General features: G+C 38.2%; 1 protein-coding gene across 1 annotated transcript; it reads left to right on the top strand.

Moving 5' to 3' along the window:
* Window positions 1-645: 645 nt before the first annotated feature.
* LOC140166972 (uncharacterized) lies at window positions 646-21584 on the top strand. Its single transcript, XM_072190456.1, has 6 exons — window positions 646-1870; window positions 11962-12957; window positions 15710-15841; window positions 17718-17801; window positions 18716-18872; window positions 21206-21584. Exons 1-6 carry the CDS (start codon window positions 646-648, stop codon window positions 21303-21305), a joined length of 2694 nt encoding a protein of 897 aa, XP_072046557.1. The 3' UTR covers window positions 21306-21584.
* Window positions 21585-23533: the final 1949 nt, after the last annotated feature.

The raw sequence follows: 23533 nt of genomic DNA, 5'->3' as shown, positions 1-23533 counted from the left end.
CCAACAGTCATAATTGGCGGTCATTTCAAATCATCCCAAAGTCAACGAGGTTCAGAAATATCCTCTCATTGTTCATTGTTGATTATGCATACCTAGACAAAATACAATGCTTTGTTATCTACCACTTGAACAGGATTTAGCCGAAGCAAACAAAGACAAGAACTATTCTATAGAAATAGGTAGAAGCTTATTATCCTCTTCAGCAGTAGTATTATTGATTGATTTAAACAGCGTTTGATAAGATACTTGTCGCAACGAATTGATACACCTATGAATACGACCTTCACATACATTTTACACTTTAACTCAGAATACAATTTGCCGAGTTTACGGCTGATTCGCCGCGTCCACTCACATATAATAGGCCTATGCCTGACTCTTAACCAATCATGCGCGCCATTCTATAGCTCGTAGGTCCTATGTATGAATTTCAAACATGAGTGTTGTTTTCAATTAAAAAGGCTCATTCAGTGATTCGCTCATCGGGAGGATCGTAAAAATCATGAGAATTCAGGTTTTGGGGTTTTGGCACCTTTGTTAGTGTCATAGATGTACCCTGCTAGTGGTTAATCCCTGAGCACTGATAGAAATATCCAAAAGAGGTACACCATAGAAGTGCACAACAGGTTTGAAATCCTTGAAGACATGGAGGAAACAGCTACAGATAAGTACAGCCGATTTATCGCTGCCAACAAAGAAGCAGCTGAGAAGATCATCCCTGCAAAGAAGCGATCTCGAAGGGCAAACTTTTCTCGTGATCCAAGAGTCATAAAGGCAAGAGACCATATCAGGGAGACGTATGAGGTGTATCAACTGGACATTACTGATTGTAACAGAGAGGAGTACAAGAAGGCGAAGGAAAACCTTGATGATGCATACAACAAAGTTATCGAGGCAGATCTAAGTGGCAAGTTGCGAGAGGTTGAAAGAGCGCATGTCAACTCCAAACATGGTGAAAGTTGGAAACTGATCAACGACATCACTGGTAGAAAGGCATGCAGTACAGGTCAGTTGAAGGGAAATACACAAAGTGAAAGGGTCACCAATTGGTACAACCACTTCAAAGGCCTTCTTGGAAGCCCTCCTGACATTGATGACGAGGAAGAAGAAATTACACCCATTTTAGACGAGCTTGATATTAAAGTGGGGCCATTTGACAAAGAAGAATATGAAGAAGCTAAGGCATCTTTGGTTGAGGGAAAGAGCTGTGGAGAGGACAACATACCTCCAGAAGTGCTGAAGAGATGCAACCTAGATGACATTGTGTTAGGGTTCTGCAATGACGCACTTATCAAAGGGAAGAAACCGGATCAATGGTCCATACTTAATATTGTCCCTATCCTCAAAACAGGAGATCTCAGTTCAGGAAACAACTATCGCGGTATCAGTCTAAGCTCCATCGTAGCCAAAACCTACAACAGAATGATACTTAATAGGATTAGACCTGAAATTGACCAGCATCTGAGAACAAATCAGAATGGTTTTAGAGTTGGTAGAACGACTGTTGGACATATCCTTGCACTACGTAGGCTGATTGAAGAGGTAAAGGCACATAACCTGCCAGCGATAATAACATTCATCGACTTCAAGAAAGCTTTCGACACCATCCATAGAGGCAAGATGTTGAAGATACTCCATGCCTACGGTATTCCGGAACTCATTGTTGAAGCTATTGGCAAAATGTACCAAAACACAAAAGCGAAAGTAATATCACCAGATGGCGAGACAGATTTGTTTGAAATCTTAGCAGGAGTACTTCAGGGGGATACCCTCGCCCCATACCTGTTTGTGATCGTCCTCGACTTTGCACTGAGAATAGCTATTGAAGGAAACGAAGAGGAGCTAGGATTCCATCTGGAAAAGAGGCGAAGTAGGAGAGTTGGTCCAGTCGTGGTGACAGACTTTGATTTTGCTGACGACATTGCACTGTTGTCTGAGGAAATACACCAAGCACAAGAACTGCTTCATAGAGTGGAGACTTCAGCTGCTAAAGTGGGCCTGAAGATGAATGGAAGTAAAACAAAGTATATGTCCTACAATAACAGGAGAGAAAGCATCACAACAAATGAGGGTGTAGAACTAGAGGAGGTAGATGACTTCAAATACCTAGGCGCTTGGATGAAAAGTACAGAAAGGGATGTAAAGTTACGGAAAGCAGCAGCATGGAGGGCGTGCAGTAAACTAAAGAAAATCTGGAGGTCAACTCTTACCAGGAGTTTCAAACTTCGAATTTTTGCTGCAACAGTGGAGTCGGTGCTGCTTTATGGATGCGAAGCATGGACCATCACCCCTAAACTTGCAAAGGGTCTGGATGGCTGTTACACCCGTATGCTGAGAACTGTACTGAATGTGCATTGGAAGGAACATATGTCAAATGCAGACCTATATGGAGATCTTCCCAAATTAAGCCACAAGATCAGGGAAAGAAGAACCCGGTTTGCTGGCCACTGTTCCAGAAGTGATGAGCCCGCATCAAAAATGGTTCATTGGACACCCAAGCATGGGAGGCGGAAACCTGGAAGACCTGCTCTGACCTACATTGACATTCTGAAAATGACACTGGACTGGAGGCAGCAGACTTCAAGACAGCAATGGAGGACAGGAAGTTGTGGAAAGCCATCACAGTTCGAGGACACCACTCGAATTAAGCAAGTAAGCAAGTAAGCAACATGGTTAAGCTGAAAGCCGTGTATCAAAGACAATAAGAAGACATTTTACCATGATTTTACACGAATCTGTAATTTCTCTACTTCAGGGTAGACGAGGTATTGTTGGTCGAAGCAGCCAAAAAACAACAACAAAAAACAAAGAAAAAAAACCAACACGATTTTCATCATCTAAATCTACAAATTATTTACTTTGAAAACTTGCTTGATTTATTGTTGACATGAATGAGTTATGTACGTTTTACAAAAGTATTGTTGTTTCAGCCCTCTTTACTACATAACTCAAGAACCACAGGACTTACAAAAGTATATCTGTGATATTTGAATTCTTCTACACACTCGTTATGAAATGCAATTTTTGCCAAAGCTTACTACCATTCGCAAGATGCTGTGAACTACCAAAACAGTTTAAAATGTATAGTTGCTAACCTTAAGGAGTGGGGTATGAACGTTTGGAGAGTATTATTGTGGGACATGAGACCACATTAGACATATCGCATGCATTATGAATACGAAGAATTTCCTTCCGATATCAAATAATTTAGATTTTTTGAAATTCGCGATATAATACACATTTTATGGCAAATGATTAAATTTTTTTATATTTAACAGTCCTCGAAGTAACCTTTATTAATCTAAATGATATGTACTTAAGGTGTATGTAGCTGGGATGAAAAGTCGACTAACATTTGAAAACTTTGATCCTTCATATTGAAGATATGAATTTTTTCCCCAAAACACCAAAATGAAATTAGGTCTTTTTTTTGGAAAAAATGAATATCTTCAATATGAAAGGTCAATAATTTCAATTGATCGTCAGCTTTTCATCCCAGCTATACATACACTTTTAAATGTTAATTTAATGTTAGATTTAATGTTAAAGCCTGATATTACAAGGGCACCACCCTTAAATATCTCCCCATATAAAAAGAAAGCATAATCTAGTCGACGACATATTGGAAATTGTTAAGGAAGACCAGGTCGATAACCTTACCAGTCACCTAAACCAAAGCGATCCAACAGGTAGCATAAAATTCACGTATGAAAAAGAGCACGAGGGCACCATTCCATTTTTGGACACTCTAATAGTAAAAAAGCAGATGGCTCGGTCAAGCTGTTAGTCTATAGAAAGGTCACCCACACTGACCAATACCTAAATTTCGACTCGCACCATCCCATACACCACAAACTAGGTGTAATTCGCACTCTGTTAGACAGAATGAACAGTGTTGTAACGGAAGACGAGGACAGAAAACAAGAAGAAGAGAAGATCAAGCAGGCGCTCGGGCGTTGTGGCTATCCTAATTGGTCCTTTAAGAAAGTGAAAGAAAAAATGGTTAACAAACAGAGCAAGCCCAACACCAAGAAAGATAGTAGCGATCGGACCAAGGGATTTGTCGTGATCCCGTACGTAGAGGGACTCGCAGACAAAGCCAATAGGATCTTCCGAAAACACGGAATTGCCACTGCTATGAAACCTAACACCACGCTCCGAAAAATGCTGGTTCATCCCAAAGACAAAATAGACCCACTTAGCACAACTGACTGCGTTTATGAAATATCATGCGCAAATTGTAATCACTCATATGTTGGTGAAACGGGAAGAAAATTTGAGACTCGTCTAAAAGAACACCAGAAAGAGACAGACAGGGTGTCAAAAACCAAATCAAATTACACCCGGCAAACCCGAAAACAATCAGCGAGTGAACAATCCAAGTCAGCTATAACAGACCACGCAGTGCAACAAAATCATATCATCAATTGGGACAATGCCAAAATTCTTAGCAAGGAGTGTGATGCAAATGCCAGATATGTCAAAGAATCAATATGGATCAGGAGACGAGGACCCAATGGCATGAAAAGAGACGAGGGGGCCCACTACCTTAGTCACGTGTATGATCCTCTCCTGGCTGTAAATACACCTCTACAGTCGGGATACGTCCTACCGGAAGTAAGGATCATCCAACATCATTCTGATGATGCCTATCGACCATGATAGGCGAAACCGTCAAGTGAGTAAAATATTTTGGTTTTGTGCAAAAGAAAATTATTTTACTACCCTCCTTTGTGTTTGTTCATTTGTGTATGGAGAGCCATTATTGGAGTCTATAATCAGTGGCGTAGCCAGTGGGGGGGGCAGGGGGCCGGTGCCCCCCGCTCGTAATGGCCGTCGGTACATGTAAGGCCGTCGGTAGACGGAAGGTGTTGTTGAAAAAAAAATTCGTTCATAATAGACTAATTTTCACCCAGGGTGACAGGAAAAAGGGGAGAATTGTAAAGAAAATGATGAAAAATTGTGAATTAATCGCCTATTAGCCTTTATTTTTTATTTTTTATTTTTTTTTTTTGTTCTTCACTTTTTCCAACCACGCAAAAAATTTTGGGGTCAACAAATCACAACTTCCGTCGGTAAAAAATATTTCCGTCGGTACATTTACAAGTTGTGCCCCTCGGTTCCAAAATCCTGGCTACGCCACTGTCTATAATGACTTAGGCTACGCTCTCAGCAAGAGTCCGACGCTGCATTGTACTAGAAATACCTTTTCTGTGAAATCGCTATAGAGCCAACCGGGAACACGTATTCCTTTTGAAAATATAGCATTAAAATTAGTATCACCCTTGTGGCCCCCGTGCAGTGGAAAACCTTAATTCTTTCATTAAAAAGAAATGAAAATTAAAAACAACACGGATCTACCTGTGCACCTATAAAATGGGCACAGCAATAATTTGTCTCAAATATGAAAGAATTTTAAGAAACATACGGGATATGATGAACATTGACCTGACGCCATGATAGCAGGATCTATTAGTCGTTTTATATACAATGTATATACCGTATTGTCATAATACCAATATTTGTCATAATATATAATGAGTAATATTTAGCAACGTAAACGTGCAGTTCATATGCACAAACGAATACTGATCTTTATGCCATAAAGATATTCAGGTTTTTGTACATCACATATAACATGTCACATAGGAGGTCATACGTGTTGACCTTCATCTATTGTATTTGTTCAACTGTGTATGGAGAGGAGAAACGCCATTAAAACTCTATCAGTATTAGGGCATAGTTCAGTGAACTCACCGGATTGCTATTCCAAGTACTTTGATAATACAGATAATATGCATTAATGGGTCGAGGCGATTGCATTGAAAAACCTAATAAATTATTCATAACAGTTACGTAATCAATCGATAGTGCGGACACTTTTCATTTGCAAACCACCAAAATTCGTGATCTTTTAGCGTTGGAAAAGAAACCACGTGAATAGAGTGCCCTCTCAAGAATAGGTTCTCTGTGGTATTATGATATGCCATAGGATTTATGCTGTGATCATTTTGATCAGTGGTTCGTAACAAAGAAAGCGTGAGCCAATTGACCTAGCAACGGTCATAATTCTAACGTGCACTACGCCAGATTCGCAGAAGGACAAAGTCATGGAATAATTGATAGGAAGAGGCACTCCCTAATTAGCATGAGGCCGCATTCTTATTTAAATTAGCCATTGTGTTATAAATTCATATTCATGTTTACCGGTAGCACTTTACACCACCGCGTAGGGTAAGTCATGAATAATTAAGTGTTCTAAAGTCAAATAAGCTTCATTCTTTCCAGTCTTGAACAAAATAGTAGGCAGAGGCGGGAATCGATCTCGGTACCTCTCGGTTGAAAGGCACAGCGTACGGCCACTAAGCCAAGTAACTATCTGATGTGAGACGTGTGATTTTAATCCTTGATATTGCTCAATGGAATAAATCGTGAAATTAAATCAATAATAAAAGAAGCAGAGTTTTATTTAGGGCTCAAATTGGAGAAAGCTCTACTAGAGAAAAAAGAAAATATTTGTCTTTGCTCTAAAGAAAATATTTAAGTTAGAAAATAATCAAATAAATTTAAATAAATATTTTGAAACAGAATGTTACGCCTCTATTGGAAAAAAAAAATTACAATAACTTGTCTATACTATAATTTATAATTTATTTATTTATTTATTTATTTATTTATTTATTTATTTATTTATTTATTTATTTATTTATTTATTTATTTATTTATTTATTTATTTATTATTTAATCACTAACATTTATACTCACTTCATCACTCACTCACTTAAAATTAATCTCATTCTGATGACAAAACAACCCAATTAATTATATCATGAACAATATTATTTAAATTATTTAAATTTGGTAAATTTGACCAAATAGTTTATAAATGTCCCAGATAGATCAATTTGATTGTAGGTGCATGCAGTAGAAAATAGTCTAAAGACAATATATGCAAAGTTTAAGGCCTATTATGGTGGGTATACTTTTGGAGCTCCATTTTATCTCAGGTCGAAATATGGTAAAAAATGAAATGTGTAAAAAACGCGTTTGAAAATTATATTAAAAAAAAACGTTGTTTTTAAATCTTTTTATCCGATATGCATAACTTTTAAAATTTTGTTTAATGTATTATCAAAGGTGCATTATGTTAATATGTCTAATAATGAAAAACACATTGATATAATGATAATGTTTTGATTTCTCTTGACACCTGTCTCACTTTAACTTCAAAATGGCAATTTATTGCTCGCATTTATTTCAGAAAAATTAATTCATCCACCAATGCCAAGAAATCGTCACCACTGTCTATTTTACCATAATGACAGATTCAGTGATCATCCATCTTACAAAATCATTGTGGAAATAATATGTGGTCAGTAAATCAATCAACCAATCAACTCCCTTCTCTCAATGTTTTTGTTTTGTTTTCATAAAATTGTTGTAGGCCTATTTCTCTTTTGACATCATTAGGGGCTGTGCAATAATTATGAGCCCTGGGGGAGGGTAAAACTTGGGGAGGGGGGGGGGGGCAAGAATTTTTTGGCGAGCAACAAGGGGGGGGGGGCAAGCAATTTTTGGCCAGCCGAGAGGGGGGAAGCGATTTTGGGCACACATCCTTGGTGTGCGTTATAAATAAAACGCTCTAAAAAGGCTTCGGAAAACAGTACGGAAACGCTTTAATATGCAAAGTTTCCTGCTCGCTGCGCTCGCAACATAACAAGCCATACCGCATGATACCGGTATAATGTTTGCAAATGGATCCCAAAGATTTGGCATGTGCAAGGGGGGTCGCTCAGCATTTTTGGCGGACCGAGAGGGGGGTGCAAGCGAATTATTGGGATCCCGCAAACCTTAAATTAAATAGATTCATGAGATTGGTGGATAGGCCCTCCTATAGGCTTACCGTAAAGAAACATATTTTTTTGAACAAACTTGACCGATTATTGACCATAGGCCTATTAAACAGGCGAAGAATTTGGTTTTGTTCAAAAGACAATTTGCATATTTAAGTGTTTCCGGACGCGTACTGTTATCCTAAGCCTTTTCGGAGCGTTTTATCTAATAGGCGTAGGCCTACCATAAATGTGTGCAAAAAATCCCCCTTCCCCCCCGGCTCAGAATTATTACACGCAGCCCTTGATAAACTCCAAAATCATTCAATCATTCTTTTGATAGACCTAAATTCTTCTAGTAGGCCTATACACGTAATTCAGCAAGTGACATATATCAGTGCAATGTACAAGTGATAAACGCCGTGCATCAGTGTGTCACTTCATTAATATTACTAACCGGCTCACACGCGGTAGTGTATAAATCAAAATTAAAACACTCGGGTGATTATATAATCAGTGGCCTCAGCTCAATTGAGGGCGTTTCAATTGATTACGTGATTTGGGAAATGCACAAGATCAAATAGAATGGCGAGTAATGATTATTTACTTGTTTTGAAAAACAAACTGCTTAGGGCGGTAATAAACAACGTGTACGTCCGATAACTATAGATTGAATGATATTTTATCATCACACGAGGAAACAAAAACAAACGAGGTCAGGGAGGTAAGTGGTCTCAGCTCTCATAGTGGGCGCATATGGCAAGCTAAGCGGCTCAGAACGTGGGACTAGCTACGCGCAGCTTCTTTCTCGTTACGTGCAGCTTATTAACCAATCAGATTCGCGGTTTTAAACACGTGGAGCTGATGTAAACATCCTCTCTCACAAATATTACGTTGTTAATTTTTGTAAATGAAAATATCTGTAGTATATCAGCAAAAATGGTGCTATTAAAGTAATATCTGAACAGAATGATGATTGTTCTATATTTAGGGGGCTATCATTTTCTTCGGAAGGGGATCCCAAATATAGGGGGTCATACTTTTTTGGAAAGAAAAATAAGGGGGGAGGGGGTCATAAATTGATAATGACAAAATGTAGGGAGTCACAAGATGACTACAGATAGTGTGTTTATTGTATAGACTGGTTCAATACAATTTTAGCCTGTCTAGGGGGTACGGTGTATCGGTGGTGGGTGTCGGGGGTCATAACATTTTGATGCCGAAATAGTGAGGGCCGCAATTTATTGACGCCGACTTTTTGTAAATTTAGGAACCCCCCGTTCCGAAAAAATTGATGACCCATTTTACTCTCTCCATATTTACACAGTGGCATGTGATATCGCTTTCCTGCAATATCTTTACACAGCGCTTTACATCAGTAGTTGTTGTTGTTTGACCTTCATATCCCCTGCACCGCTAATACAGCCCGAGTATAAAGTTACTTGCTATTAAACACGGTGTAAACTTGGAAACACTAAATAAATATGCTTTGTGTCATTTTAGCCAGGCATTAGCAACATGTTCTCTTGACACGTGCTGTGATTTGGCCTCCTTTACCCGTTCGTTATCTATGCTAATTCCGTAAATTAATTACAAGATAATAATTGTGAAAGAGGATACCTATAACTATACTACGCGCAGCTAACCACCCAACCACGTGATTAAATTTGACTATTTTGATTGGTCAAACAGCTGCTCGTAACGAGAAAGAAGCTACGCGTAGCTGTTCCACGCTTTTGGCCCCCTTGGCTTGCCATAGGTGCACTTTCAAGCTTGGTACTCGCATTGAACAGACAAAGTTCGCAAAACTGAATGGCGGCTTTTTTTGTCAACCGTAATTAACATGATCAAGGTGTCGAACATGATATATTCATAACCGATCGATAACTGGACTCATTTTCTACCAAGCAAACCAGCGGGATTTGTCATAGGTTTGCGTGCTTAATAGAATAACCGTGAATTTAGTGTCACCCCCGTGGACAAAGTATTTAGCGATTTGATCTGGCTGAACTTGACCAGACCGTACAATTTATTCGTAGGTAATTAGTTTTGTATAGATTTCGCTACCCAAGCGTACAAAATCATAAACCGTGAATGAATTTAGTTGGTATATTGTTGTCGGTTGTAATAGATTCAAGTTTGACTTGTGACAGTGACAACACTCTTATTCAATAAAAACAGTGACAGCAATCAGAAGTCTTGCCTGTTTTGTCAACATGACTACAGACATAAACGAAGGTAAGCAATGTATTTAAAATACTAGTATATTTCGGGAAACGAGAGCGAAGAGTGTTCGCCCTATGTTTCCTGACTACATGTAGCCCATGTCAATTTTAAGATTACGAAGGACTGTACCTGAATGGCCGATGAACGCCGTATATGGTTACATTATCTGTTTACACGTACAGTGGATCATTTTTAATACTAGTTATTTACAAAAAAAATAATAATTAATGGGTCAGTGTGCGCAAAGCAATTTTATCCTATTTGGGCCCAAAAATATGATGTTTTTAGGATTAGATTTTTAGGAGGGACGTCAACACTACTGTTCATACACCCAAATTTTTTTAACCCCCGTATTCAGAACTCCAAAACCAAAAAAGATTTATATGACCCCCTACATATATTTCTCAACACTCCCTTAAAAACTCCCTTCCCTGCAGTAGTCATGGTAGTTCTTAATATTATTTCAGCATTAAATTTGACGGAAATCATAGGCCTACATATGGCGTTAAGTGTCCTCCGAATGAAGCCATCAGCCCTAGACCACACATGCCATTAATCCGACCTGCTAACATAAACGAAATTCCACTTATTATCTTTAGCTGTCTTTGATAAAATAACGTTAGCTCTATGGACGGATTTATTATCTGTAATTCCTACAACTTGAGCACAGTGACGTTATACCTTTAAATCATTTGACCTGACTGAACTTGACCTAAAATTCGTCACCATGTTAATTGTATTAATTGTACATGTATCGAGTGATTGCTACCGGGGATTGCTATAGACTTCGCTACAGTAGCCAAAATACCAAATCATAAGCATGAACGAAGTTAGTAGCTGTTAGTATTGGTAGTATATCCAACTTAACATCGTACCGTTTGTTTAAACTACAAATATGGACGAAGGTGTCGGTTAAAGGGAGTATCCGGCAATCATAACATTATGCCTTATGTTAGAAAAATAAATGCTCAAGCATGAATCACATGGTTTTATTTAAAACAAACTCACATTGACCATAAAAACGATAAAACGATATTCAAAGTTCCCGCGCCGACATTGGCTAAGTGTAATGACGTAAGGGTTATTTGTGCTCAATTTTCGTCAGCCTTCATTGTATTACTGGGACGTCATTGTACTCGATAATTTCGGCGCCCGGGAATTTTGAATATCGCGTGTTGAGAGACGGATGTTTTTATTCGTTTTGTTTCAATAAAACGACGTGATTCATGCTTGATAATTATTTTTCTTACATATAAGGCATAATGTTGTGATTGCCGGTGACAAACTATTAAAGGAGTATTTCGTGATCCTGGCATCCTTATTGTATGACATTTTGTCAGTAGATATCCACGAAGTTAGAGCCGTTACCGCACCATAACTGAACCATGTGGCTTCAGCCGGGGGAGCGAGGGGGACTTTGTTCTCTTTCATTTAACACCTTGGTGTCATACCTTCTTTTGCATTTCGGGATATGAAAAGACACCAAATATGAATACTGACCCAGGTTCGTATGCAGGAAAATTGCAGTATAAGCGTGAAGTTGCGTACTACTGCAATTGTTTTCTTTAAGTAACAACCAGGGGTGTGTTGATTCAATATGAGCCAAGAGCCAAAATGGCACCCTTGAGCAAATTGAGTTATTGAGGTAAAAGGTCACACAAGGGGATAAAAATCAAAGTGTAAAATATCAGAAATGTTTCTCTCTACAACACCTAATCTCTACAACACCTAATTAATGAGATGTAGGTCAAAATAGGTCAAAGGTTAAAAACAAAATTGTACATGGGTAACATTTCCAAACGAATAACATTGCTCGTACAAGTGTCTTTGTTACCTGTACCTTGGAATCTTTTTGAGTCTAAATCTAACTTCACCAAACATGTTCTCTTTCTTCTTCCTAAAGATAGCCCATTACTTGGATCTCACGGAACGTCAAATAACACCAAGAAACCAGCATCATCCAGATGGATAACAGTGGAACCGGTTATTGTCATCATGGTTGCTGCAGTGACTCCAATAAATACGCTAGTTGAACCTAAGTACATAGAAAATAGAGTGGCACAAAATTTGAATTACAGTTTGGAGGACGACAACGCCATAAATGGAACCTGCAAATACCAGAACAGCTCAAATCCAGATTACCTTCAACGACAACAAGTAGCAGATGAAACGGCATACTGGCTTATGATATCTACGGCAATCATTTACGTTCCCGCACTTTTTGTAGCTCCTTTTTACGGCGCCTTGTCGGACCGCATTGGACGCAAAGTTAACCTATTAGCACCTATCGTACCTAATATTTTAAAGCTGATATTACAATTAATTGTGATGTACAACAATCTTTCCATCGCTGTATATGCGTATTCAAATATTATATCTGGATTTGGGGGTGGCTATTGCTTCTTCTTGGCAGGATGCTACGCGTATATCGCAGACGTTAGTTCCGGAAAATCACGGATTGTTAGAATGAGCGTAGTTGTTGCAGTTGCTAACATTACTGCAAGTGTGGCGCCACTTTTGTATGGTTACATAATCGACGTGTACGGCAGTAGTAGTTATATACCCATAATGTGGAGTGCAATAGCACTACAAGTTGTTGGCATTGTATACACATTAATATATTTACCAGAACCTAATAGACAAAAGTCAATGTCTATTCTCAAATTGCATTTTCTAACAGATACCCTACAAGAAGTATTTAAATTATTAAAAGTAAACGTTCATAAAAGAAGGATTCGGTTAAGTTTATTATTGATCATATATTTTTTGACGGATCTTGTTCAGCTGTCTTCGGGGGCATCAAAGGTGTTTACTATCTATGGACTTGGTCCCCCATTTTGCTGGTCTGCAGTGACGCTGAGTTATTTCAATTTGACGTATTATATCATGGGAGCTGTAGGTAAGATGTTGATGATGATAATGATGATTAACCCTAACCCAACCACTAGCTCAAAGACAAAGCTCACTATTAAAACCACTGTGCGTGCATGCATTCCACGTGACTTGATGACGCAAAATCGCTGCCCGGGGCAGCGTAACCTCGGTCGGTGATCTTCTGCGTGGCATGCGAGGGGTCCGAGGTTCAAATCCCGGGGGGACCCATTTTTTGTGTGTTAAACTTCTCTCCTTTTTCGTTTGTTCTTTCCCTTCCGATAGCACAAAAACCACAGGAAGGGTTGGGGTTAAACTGAATGCTTGTCATTGTAGTAGCAGTACGGTATTGTTGCATTTTGACTTCGTGTTCAGTTGAAGACCGTGTTATTTTAATATCTTTACGTGATTAAAACCATCTTGACCCATATTCAAGATATTTGCTATCAGTCACAAGGAATGTTCATGGCGGTGGACAGATGTATAAGGACTTTTTTTCATTTTTTATAATCCAAAAATGTCACATTTAAACTACTACATATGCCAGAAAAATGCACCACTATTTGTTTGGATTAAAAAATATTATCCTGTTTTGCCCAATGCAAAAATGCAAAATCTTAATCCTTTAGTTAGTTCTGGCAATGAAATGTTTGGTCAAATTTTTGGGAATAAGAGCCAAAACATATCGTATCCTGTGAAAATCCAGCCCAAAGACTTGTGCAAAGACTAATGTCAAGTTATGCGTTCGATCTAATATTTGAAAAACACACACTAATCTCTATCATAACCAAAATAAAAATTCCCTTTAAAAGGGAAAGCCAGCCTCAATGTAGAAGAGGTCTTGTAATTAGTTTTGGTCCATGTGAAAGGCATTTTTAGGATCACGCTTACATCTACATGACAGTCCACCAAACCATCAACGATGAGAACATGCACACTGAAACAGCAGAAAACATTAATTCCTAATCTCATGTCAACTCTTTTAATTCATTACTCCAAATTGTTCTGGTCTGTTTGTTTTGTTGTTGTTGTTGTTGTTGTTGTTGTTGTTGTTGTTGTTTTTGTCTTTTCAGCTTTTTACCCACGATATCTCAATTCCAATTTTGTAATACCAGAACTTACGAACTCAATATCTTCGCTTAGGAATGTCCGATTTCACTGCTTTCGATATACCACTTCACAAATACACTGCCGGTTTGAGTTAACTTACATGTACATTTTATTTTAAAATAACTTAATTAATTCGCAATGTATAGTTTAAGCCTGCTATATTATAATAGATAGTGGCCAGCACATTTATAAAGGACTGGTTACTCACTACAATCTTCACTCTTAAACTGTGTTTTTCTGAATGTGCTGATCATGTTGATTGCTAGTCGGAAACTCCTGCGAAGCTATGGACATGGCATCTTACATACTCCATTCTATAACAGTCTGCCTATAGTGCCTTGTGTGTTTTCTCTTCAATCATTTTGTTGAATGTAATTTTATGAATCAAATAGTTATGTGTCATTTTATTTATAATAAAGAAGTTATTAAATTAATAAAGTAAGACAATTTATTTATCTATAAGTGCATGTCAAATGGGGTACATTGTTCAATACTATAGGCCTACATGCATAAATTATGCCCATATTATAGCTAGGCCCTAAAAACTTTATTTTGCATCGGATTTTTCCCGTTGAAAAGACAAAACTGATGTTTATGATAGCAACCATTTCATCAATAACATTTTGAGTCATTTTTATCCATAAAACGACACAGGATATGATAGATAACTACTTTCACATCAATATGGTCCATATGATCACAGATTGTTGAGAATCTGTGATATGATCCGGGGATATGATGAAGATTTTGATTCTATAGATCTGTTATCAACATGATATCACGCTGTTCAGTGGTCAAGGAGTAAGGACCCCGGTCAAGGACACTGATATGACATCATAGGTGATGTCAGATTTTCTTCTGCTGACCATATGATGCTATATATTAACTATTATTGTTACATTTAGGCCTATACCTAGAACTTTTAAAGTCATAATTAGTTCAAACATAACTTTGGTAATACTCACTCGTTTTCGTTCGTTGAAACGGCAAAACATACTTACTTTTCCTTACAAATCGAATTAAAATATTTAAAAAAAATTCAACCACAAAAAGTTTTAAACAAAAGTCATTCCAATACCAATAAAAAATAATCTCTTGAGCATACAAACACCATCCCAGAAACAGGTACCAGCCCGATGGGCTGGCGATAACCAAATAACCAAAAATATCATAAAACAGAATTATCAGCCAACTCTTGGCCTTATGCTCAAGATCTTGATTGCTTACACTTTTGCAAAGTTTTACGAAAGGTAATTATCAATTTGTTAAAATGGATGAAGTCAATCACAAAAGTTTTGGCCAAAAAATGTGACCACAATCATAAAATCATGCGTTTTACTTTTAGTATGCAACTCGTGTATTTCAAGGTCATCGGTCATAAACCATAGGTCACAGAAAAATACTTTAATTGGCTATTGTGATTCAAACATGCATCCTAACACATTAATATACTTTTCGTGATGCATAAATAAATTTTTAAACAAATTTCCATCTGAAATCTCATTTTAATGACATTTTCACCAATAAATCTAATGTATTATAACGAATTGATACTCTTACTAGTACTTCATACTAAATTGTCAAAGAAATTGCTAGTTGAAATTTTCGAATAAAAGTTCTGAACATTTTTCTATATAATCTCTATTAAATGTATCCGTGTTTGGTTTCAGGCATGTTATTGGGTGGTAAACTGTTTTCCATGTGTCTTCAGGAGTATTGGATACTACAAATTGCATACACATTCGGTATGATACAATACGTAATCGCCGCAATCGCTCCGTCTACAGCCATCTTCTTCTTAGGTAAAAGTTGATTTAAAGGGGCATTTCGTGATCCACAGCCTCATCCCCCACTTTTCTCAAAAAAGTTGAGATTTTTATATCACTGGAAACCTCTGGCTACATAATGTTTATGTACAAAATATTTCTTGCAGATTAATTCGTTTTGCAAAGATATCGTGAAATTTGAATTTCGTTCTGGTGCACCAGAACGAAATTACAACGCATTGTCTATGGAGCAGTGTAATACACATAATCATGCATAACTCGCAAACGCAAAATCGGAATCAACTGAAATTTTGGGAATAGGCTTTTTCGTGGATATGTACTGAAAAATGTCATAAAAAGAGGATGCTAGGATCACGAAACACTCCTTTAATATAAAATATTTAAAGCCATATTGTAACATTTCAATAAAAACAGATTAGCATTTCTTTTCCATAAAATGTTAGCTTTTACTGTCAGTATATGTCCCCTTTATATTTGAGCCGAGCAAATGAGGTAAAACGAAGACAATTTGAATTTACTACCAGCGCCGATGTCGCCAATGCATATCACTCCGTCGGTCGTGTTACGACACGGTCCTTTAATGTGTGTATTACCGGCACTATAAATCACTACGCTTTTTTTTTCGTCCCGGGTACTAGTCAAACGAGACAATAAGCAGTAAGTTCCTTGTCCAGGGGAATTTCAAGCTAACTCAATTTTTAAAGTACATTACAATCGTGTAAAAAATGATGACAAAATTGTGAAAAATATTGAGATCCTCCTCCTCAGCAATGGCTTTAATACCCGAATACAACAAGTATGGGCCGGTGCATAGGGGTGTGTGGTGAGGTGTGAGGGGTGAGAGGGTGGATCCAGGAAAGGGGTGCCATTTTTCTGGATGCAGTGATCATTTGGCAGAGAAGCAATAAGATGATCTTGTTCTTTTTGGTGATGTGATCATGAACATGATGAAACCTTTTATCCTGCAGTATAAGTGGTGAAAGTGATATGATGTGAACATTTGTTATACTTGTGGCATGTTTTGGTGTTTTTTGTCTGCCAATAATGAATTCCACCAAGCGGGAATACACTAGGATCGACTTTCAATCTGTATATCTCATTTTCATTATTTACCAAAAGGTAATACACTAGGATCGCACTTTTAACATTCTTTACGAAGAGGTAATACACTAGGGTCGACTTTCGAACTGTATATCTCATTCTTTAACAAGAGGTAATACACTAGGGTCGATTTTCAACCTGTATATCTCATTCTTTACCAGGAAGTAATACACTAGGGTCGACTTCCAACCTGTATCTCTCATTCTTTACCAGGAGGTAATACACTAGGGTCGACTTTCACCCTATATATCTCATTCTTTACCAAGAGGTAATACACTAGGATCGACTTTCAACCTGTATATCTCATTCTTTACCAAGAGGTAATACACTAGGATCGACTTTCAACCTGTATATCTCATTCTTTACCAAGAGGTAATACACTAGAGTCGGCTTCCAACCTATATATCTCATTCTTTACCATGTTTACCAAGAGATAATACACTAGGATCAACTTTCAACCTGTATATCTCATTCTTTACGAGGTAACACACTAGGGTCGGCTTCCAACCTGTATCTCTCATTCTTTACCAAGAGGTAATACACTAGGGTCGACATTCAACCTGTATATTTCATTCTTTACTAAGAGGTAATACACTAGAGTCGGCTTCCAACCTATATATCTCATTCTTTACCAAGATATAATGCACAAGGATCGTCTTCCAACCTGTATATATCATTCTTTACCTAGAGGTAATACACAAGGGTCGACTTTCAACCTGTATGTCTCATTCTTTACCTAGAGGTAATGCACTAGGATCGACTTTCAACCTGTATCTCATTCTTTTTTCAGCTCCAGTAATTGGTGGACTTCGAGGGATGGACGGACCGGTGATCTACACCATACTCTCTGAGCTTGTTACACCTGGAGAACGAGGTACACCATGTAAAACTATTATTATTATTATTATTATCATTTTGTTATTTTAAACTGCATCTCACGCTTAGGATTTCGTCCTCATCCATCATCTCAACCATTGTATGTATTTTCTCATTTATACTAGTCATGTAAGTTTTAATAAATGCCACACTCAATAATCACCTTTTGTGAAAAAATGATGTGAATCGCATCTACCGTTCAATTTGTATGAGTCTTTTTTACTGTGATACCTAATTTAACTTTTTGTCCACGATGCACAATGTATTTTGAATGAGAAAACACAATGCACAATAAGGAAACCAGATCTGAAACTGACTTTAAATCCAGATTGATTATTGCGTTCTTTTAATTCTCCTTTTTTAGTTCCAAATATGTCCAACTTACTGGATATTTTGTAATTCAATCAATTTGCAGGCATTTCCTTTCGACATTTGAAAAATCCGCCCACAAACCTTATGTTCCTTTTATAGAGAATGAACAATTTTAAAGTAAATGTGAATATGAAAATAACAACAAATAATGTTTCTTCTACTTAAACAAGACCAGCGGCAATAACACATTGGGTGCTCCATTCTACTTCAGTGCCATTGAGGTTACGTGAGTGGCAGACAGTTGTTACAAATATACCTTACATAGAGTGTGCTGACAATCAAAATTAATTTAGATTTCTGTGGACAAACATTGAAATTGGGTATCGCTTAACAAAACGGTAAATGCTAAATACTTTAAAACCAAAACAGTTCAACCTGGTTCTAAAATAAAGATGAATTCTATGCACTATTGCACTTTTTGACTCACCCTGTATGATGTGATCTGAGCTGAACTGAACTGAACTGAAAGTAATAATGTGTCTAGGGCTGGACGCATCGTTTATTTATTAATATTAAATGTTATTTCCCTTGCGTCAACAGGTGTGGTTTTCGCTGTAGAATCGAGTGTGCAAAGTTTTGCCAACTTATTATCTCCACTGATATGGAACCCAATCTACAGTGCTACTCTTGATACTCACCCAAGTTTTGTCTTCTATGTGATGGGATGTGTCTATATCATTTTGATGCTCATGTCATGGTAAGCATTAACACAATACCTAATACATTTGTTTTTAAAATCTGACTGTAGTTGTAACGAAAATATCCCGAAAAACGACAAGTATGATTTGACCGTTTTATTTATTTTTTGTCCATCGCGAAAAACGAATACCTACATGCGTGCATCAGGGTGCATCCAAGGGTCCGCATAGTCTAAAGACTAAATCGTGGAGGAATTATGTTAGTCATGCAGACACTACTTTTACCCCCCCCCCCCACCCATATTTTGGAAGGGGGGATGGTCCATACAATCATCACCCCCAATGTTGATGCCTGAATATGGGTTTTTTTAGCCAAATTGATCTCATATTTGCCCATTTTAGCCCCAAAAGCGCAGATTTTCGCGCGCTTCGCGTGCATTTATTCCACTTTTTCACCATATTTAATCACTTTAGCTTCAAAATAGCAAACATTAGGATGGATTCAAGTCGAGGAGGATAAAACAATTGAAGACCTTGATAAAAGAAGGAAAGCTCTCATAAAAATAACAACCAAATCAAGAGCTGAGAAAATTTAATATGCTGAAATTTGGGAACAGTTATGAATAAGAGAAGACAAAGAACAAGAAAGAGAAAGCATGCAAGCATAGTCAAGATTTTGCAAAGTGGAAAAGGCCCATAAACGATCATAAAACAAGACCGCAAAAAGTCAAGAATTAATCAATTAAAGCACAAAGATGGAACTGTTACATCAGAAAGGTAAGAAATTCTACAAATATGTGCAGAGTTCTACCAAGACATGTATACTTCAACAAAAACTTAAGAGAAAGTAAAACCAAACAGACATCAATACAAGCGTTGAAGCAACAGAGGTACCTCCAATACTACAGAATGAGATAGAAGAGGCCTCAAATGAAGGACAGCAAGGCACCAGGCATTGATGAAGTTACAAGTGAAATAATAAAAGCCGGAGGCGAAAAGTCAATACTACAGCTCTTAATAATTTATAGTCAAATACTGGAAACGAAGAAGAGCTAAGAAGATACCAAAGAAATGGAAAGAAGCTAAAATTATTTTACTTCACAAAAAGGGGGACAAGGCAGACGTCAAAAACTACTTCCCAATCAGCCTTCTTTCACATGTGTATGAGATATTCACGAAAATCATCCAAAGCTACGTTAGACCAAAAAGAGTAAGCAGATTTTAGAGGAAGATTCTTAACCACAGATCACTTACAGGCAATAAAGCAACTGCTTGAAAATGAAAATCAAATGAATGATTTATGTCTTGGTTTTATAGACTACCAGAAAGCATTTGACTCCATAGAGCATAAGGATACGTTTGATGAACTGAAGAAGATCGGAATAAATGAAAGTTGCATCTGCATCCAAGAAGATATATACACAGATGCCATCGCCAAAATGAATAATGATGTTTCCAAGGAGGTGAGAATAGAGAGAGGAGTGAGACAGGGTGATATATTATCACCAAAGATTTTCACAGCAGCACTGGAAGAGGTTGTCAAAAAGTCCAACTTAGAGAGAAAGGGAATCAACATTAACGGGGAGATGTTAACGGATCTTAGATTTGTAGATGACGTTGCCCTAACAACAACATCGGTGAAGGATATGGACGAAGAAAGTATACATGCTGGACTGCAACTATGACCTATGGTGCAGAGACTTGGTCAACAAAAAAAGAAAACACCACAGAGAGCTATGGAAAGGAAAATGCTGAACCTCTCATTGCGTGATAGAGTCAGCCATACAGAAATCAGAAAAGTACCCCAAGTCAAAGATATCTTGCAGAAGATCAAAGAAACAAAATGGAGATGGGCAGGTCACTTAACAAGAACTGAGGATAACAGGTGGACGAAGAGACTTACAGAATGGCAACCAAGGACTGGAAAGATGAGAAGAGCAAGACAAATAAACGTTGGAGAGATGCCATCATCACCTTTATGAGTACAACAGCTTGGGCATCAGCGGGTAGGAACAGAAGTAGAAGGAAAATGCTGGAGGAGAGCTTCACACGGCAGTGGGCGTAACAGCCTGATGAGTGATGTTATTAAACGCATTAAATTGCCAGTGTACCATCACTTTGAGTAATTATTGCTCAATTACAGGAATGAAAGTACATAAATCTGGCAGGCTTCGTCAGTGTTGCTTTTGTTAGGTCCCGTCATTTCGTAATGGGTTGTTCAGTGTGTGATTTTCAATGAAACGGCAACCTTATAGCTTTAGCTTTGCGATTTACCCTTATATATATCGTTGATCATAATTGTAAATCAGTGCATTTACTTGGAAAATGTTCTCATTTTGAGGTTGTAGTAATAGTAATAACTACCTATTCCTGTACTCTTTTGTTGATACAGGATTTGGTTCACCTTCAGTAATAAAGTGTTATTGGAAGATATCAAACGAAGAAGACACAGCGATGAGTTGGTAGAAAGATCTCAAGAAACTGAAGATTGAAGGAGCAAACGGAAGGAGCTGGAGCGTTTTGTTCCAAGTTTATTTATTTTCCATGCATAATATTCCACCAACTGGCAACAAAGCTACAGAGTATGAGTGTGTGACCATGCATTAAAACTTTGCTTTACTACTTTATTTGATAACTTTAAGATATCAAGAAAATTAAAAGTTAATCTTGATATGGCGAGAAATGTAGACCTGAAATATTTTCAAGTCACTAGGGGTCTATTATAGACCATGGTTGGATCAACGTTGGTCAATGGATGGATTAATTGCCCAACATCATTTAATGTTGCTCCAATGTCACAAATTACATGTGTATTAGAGTTGGTCGACGTTGGCCCAACGATAGGTATGGATGGCGGATACCTTCAAAATACGCCTAAGATAATACGCCTAACCTTAGGCGTCTAATATGCATTCTTAGGCGTCTAAGATGCAATAGTAGAAAAGGTACCTCCAATATGAGTCCTGTCATCCTCCTGCTTGCAAGAATAGCATCCCGTACTCACAACTACTGCGCTTACGCCGCCTTTGTGATGATGACACTGACTTTGACAGCAAGGCCAATCAAATGACATCCTTCTTCCACCAACGAGGGTATCCTGAATCAGTCACCAATGCAGCTCTTCATCGTACCAACAACATGACTCAGACTGGTGCTTCACCTCTCATTGCGAATGCATCAAAAACATCTGATAGAGTACCTCTGGTTCTCACCTACCATCCCCTCAACACCAGAATTGCCAAGATCATCAAGCGCAATACCAACATCTTACAGGCTGATAGCACCACTAAGAAAATCTTCCCATCACCTCCTTTGTGTGCTTATCGCCGCGATAGAAATCTTCGTGATGAGATGGTAACTTCTTCTATCACCAGCCCTACCGACAGACGACAAGAAGGCAGCACATCACCTTGTCACCGACCACGCTGCAACACTTGTAAACATATATCATCCACCGATAACATCGTGGGACCTAAAGAAACAGTCAAAGTCACCGAGGCCTTCACCTGCACCACCACCAATGTCATTTACGCAATTCAGTGTACAAAGTGCAACATCTTGTACATAGGCGAGACCAAACGACGCATGGCTGATCGATTTACAGAACACCTTATAGATCAATCCGCCTCAGGATGCCAGGTTTGCCAGTAGCTCAACATTTCTCCGGCAGTGGACACAACACCACACACATCAAGATTTACGGAGTCTACAAATGCCACGGTGACGACCAAACCAGAAGAGACATGGAACAGAAATTAATCTTCAGACTCGGCACCCTTCAACCCAATGGACTCAATGCTAGTTTCAACAGTTTAAATTTTAATCATAATTTTCTCCAGCGCTCCCTTTTTTTTATGCTGGTTTCATACTACCCTGCCGCTTGCCGCTGAGCGGCGTGGCGCACGCGCATTGCAGACAAACGGACACAATGAAGGCTTGTCATTGGTTAAAACGCCCTGCCGCTTGCCGCAGCGGCAAGCGGCAGGAAAGTATGCTGGAGGCTTTATACATTTTCGCGCGGTTTCCCTTTTCACTCCGCGTTTCAACCTTTAGGCCTCGCTTGTAACGCGCTCGCTTGCGCCCCGTTTTAATATATTTTTTGTATTCTCCGTTTTGCGTGCATATTTTTTTTTTTTTAATTAAACATGTTTAACGCTCTTTATTTGTATACGCTCAACGCGTTTTTACATAGGCCTACGCTTGTGCTTGCGCGACGCCTATAGACCTTTTTCTCAGACGTCACCAATCAATCGATATTGGGGTCCAGCATTCGAGTCATCAGCACCCAAACGCAAATACCGCGCCGGCGCGCGCGATCACCTTTGCGCCACGCTAGGAATTGCCAGCTCGCAGTACGCGTTTAGTTCGCCACGGTGTAAAAAGTAAACAAAAATGTGAAACAAAACAAAGATTAATTTTCAAATAGCATGGCGGTTTTTCTGTATCTTTTGTATTTTGTGGTGTCAAAACAATCTGAAACAAATGTAACCAGTATACAGTTCCCTTTAAAAAATTATTTTATGGAAGCTAATGTGAAAGATGACAAAACAGAGTAAAAATTACGCAGTATTTGGTGTTTTCACACTGTCGGCATGTGGGAATCTAGACCCTCCCTCGGGTCCGTGGAGAACGACTGGTAATGTAGATTACATAGCATTAAAAATCAACCCAATACACGGACCCTCCCAGTCTGTAGGCAATTTGACTTCCAGCTCCCACA

The sequence above is a fragment of the Amphiura filiformis genome, chromosome 12 (assembly GCF_039555335.1).
Source record: "Amphiura filiformis chromosome 12, Afil_fr2py, whole genome shotgun sequence".
Taxonomy (NCBI): domain Eukaryota; kingdom Metazoa; phylum Echinodermata; class Ophiuroidea; order Amphilepidida; family Amphiuridae; genus Amphiura; species Amphiura filiformis.
The sequence above is the reverse complement of the archived record's forward strand: the minus strand, read 5'-3'. Positions and strand labels throughout refer to the sequence as shown.

Bases quoted from the DNA above. Each gene is read 5' to 3' on its own strand.
- LOC140166972 (XM_072190456.1), top strand. From the start codon at position 646: ATGGAGGAAACAGCTACAGATAAGTACAGCCGATTTATCGCTGCCAAC. The intron at 12,958-15,709 runs GTAAGATGTTGA...GTTTGGTTTCAG, and splicing joins TTATATCATGGGAGCTGTAG to GCATGTTATTGGGTGGTAAA. The intron at 18,873-21,205 runs GTAAGCATTAAC...TTGTTGATACAG, and splicing joins ATTTTGATGCTCATGTCATG to GATTTGGTTCACCTTCAGTA.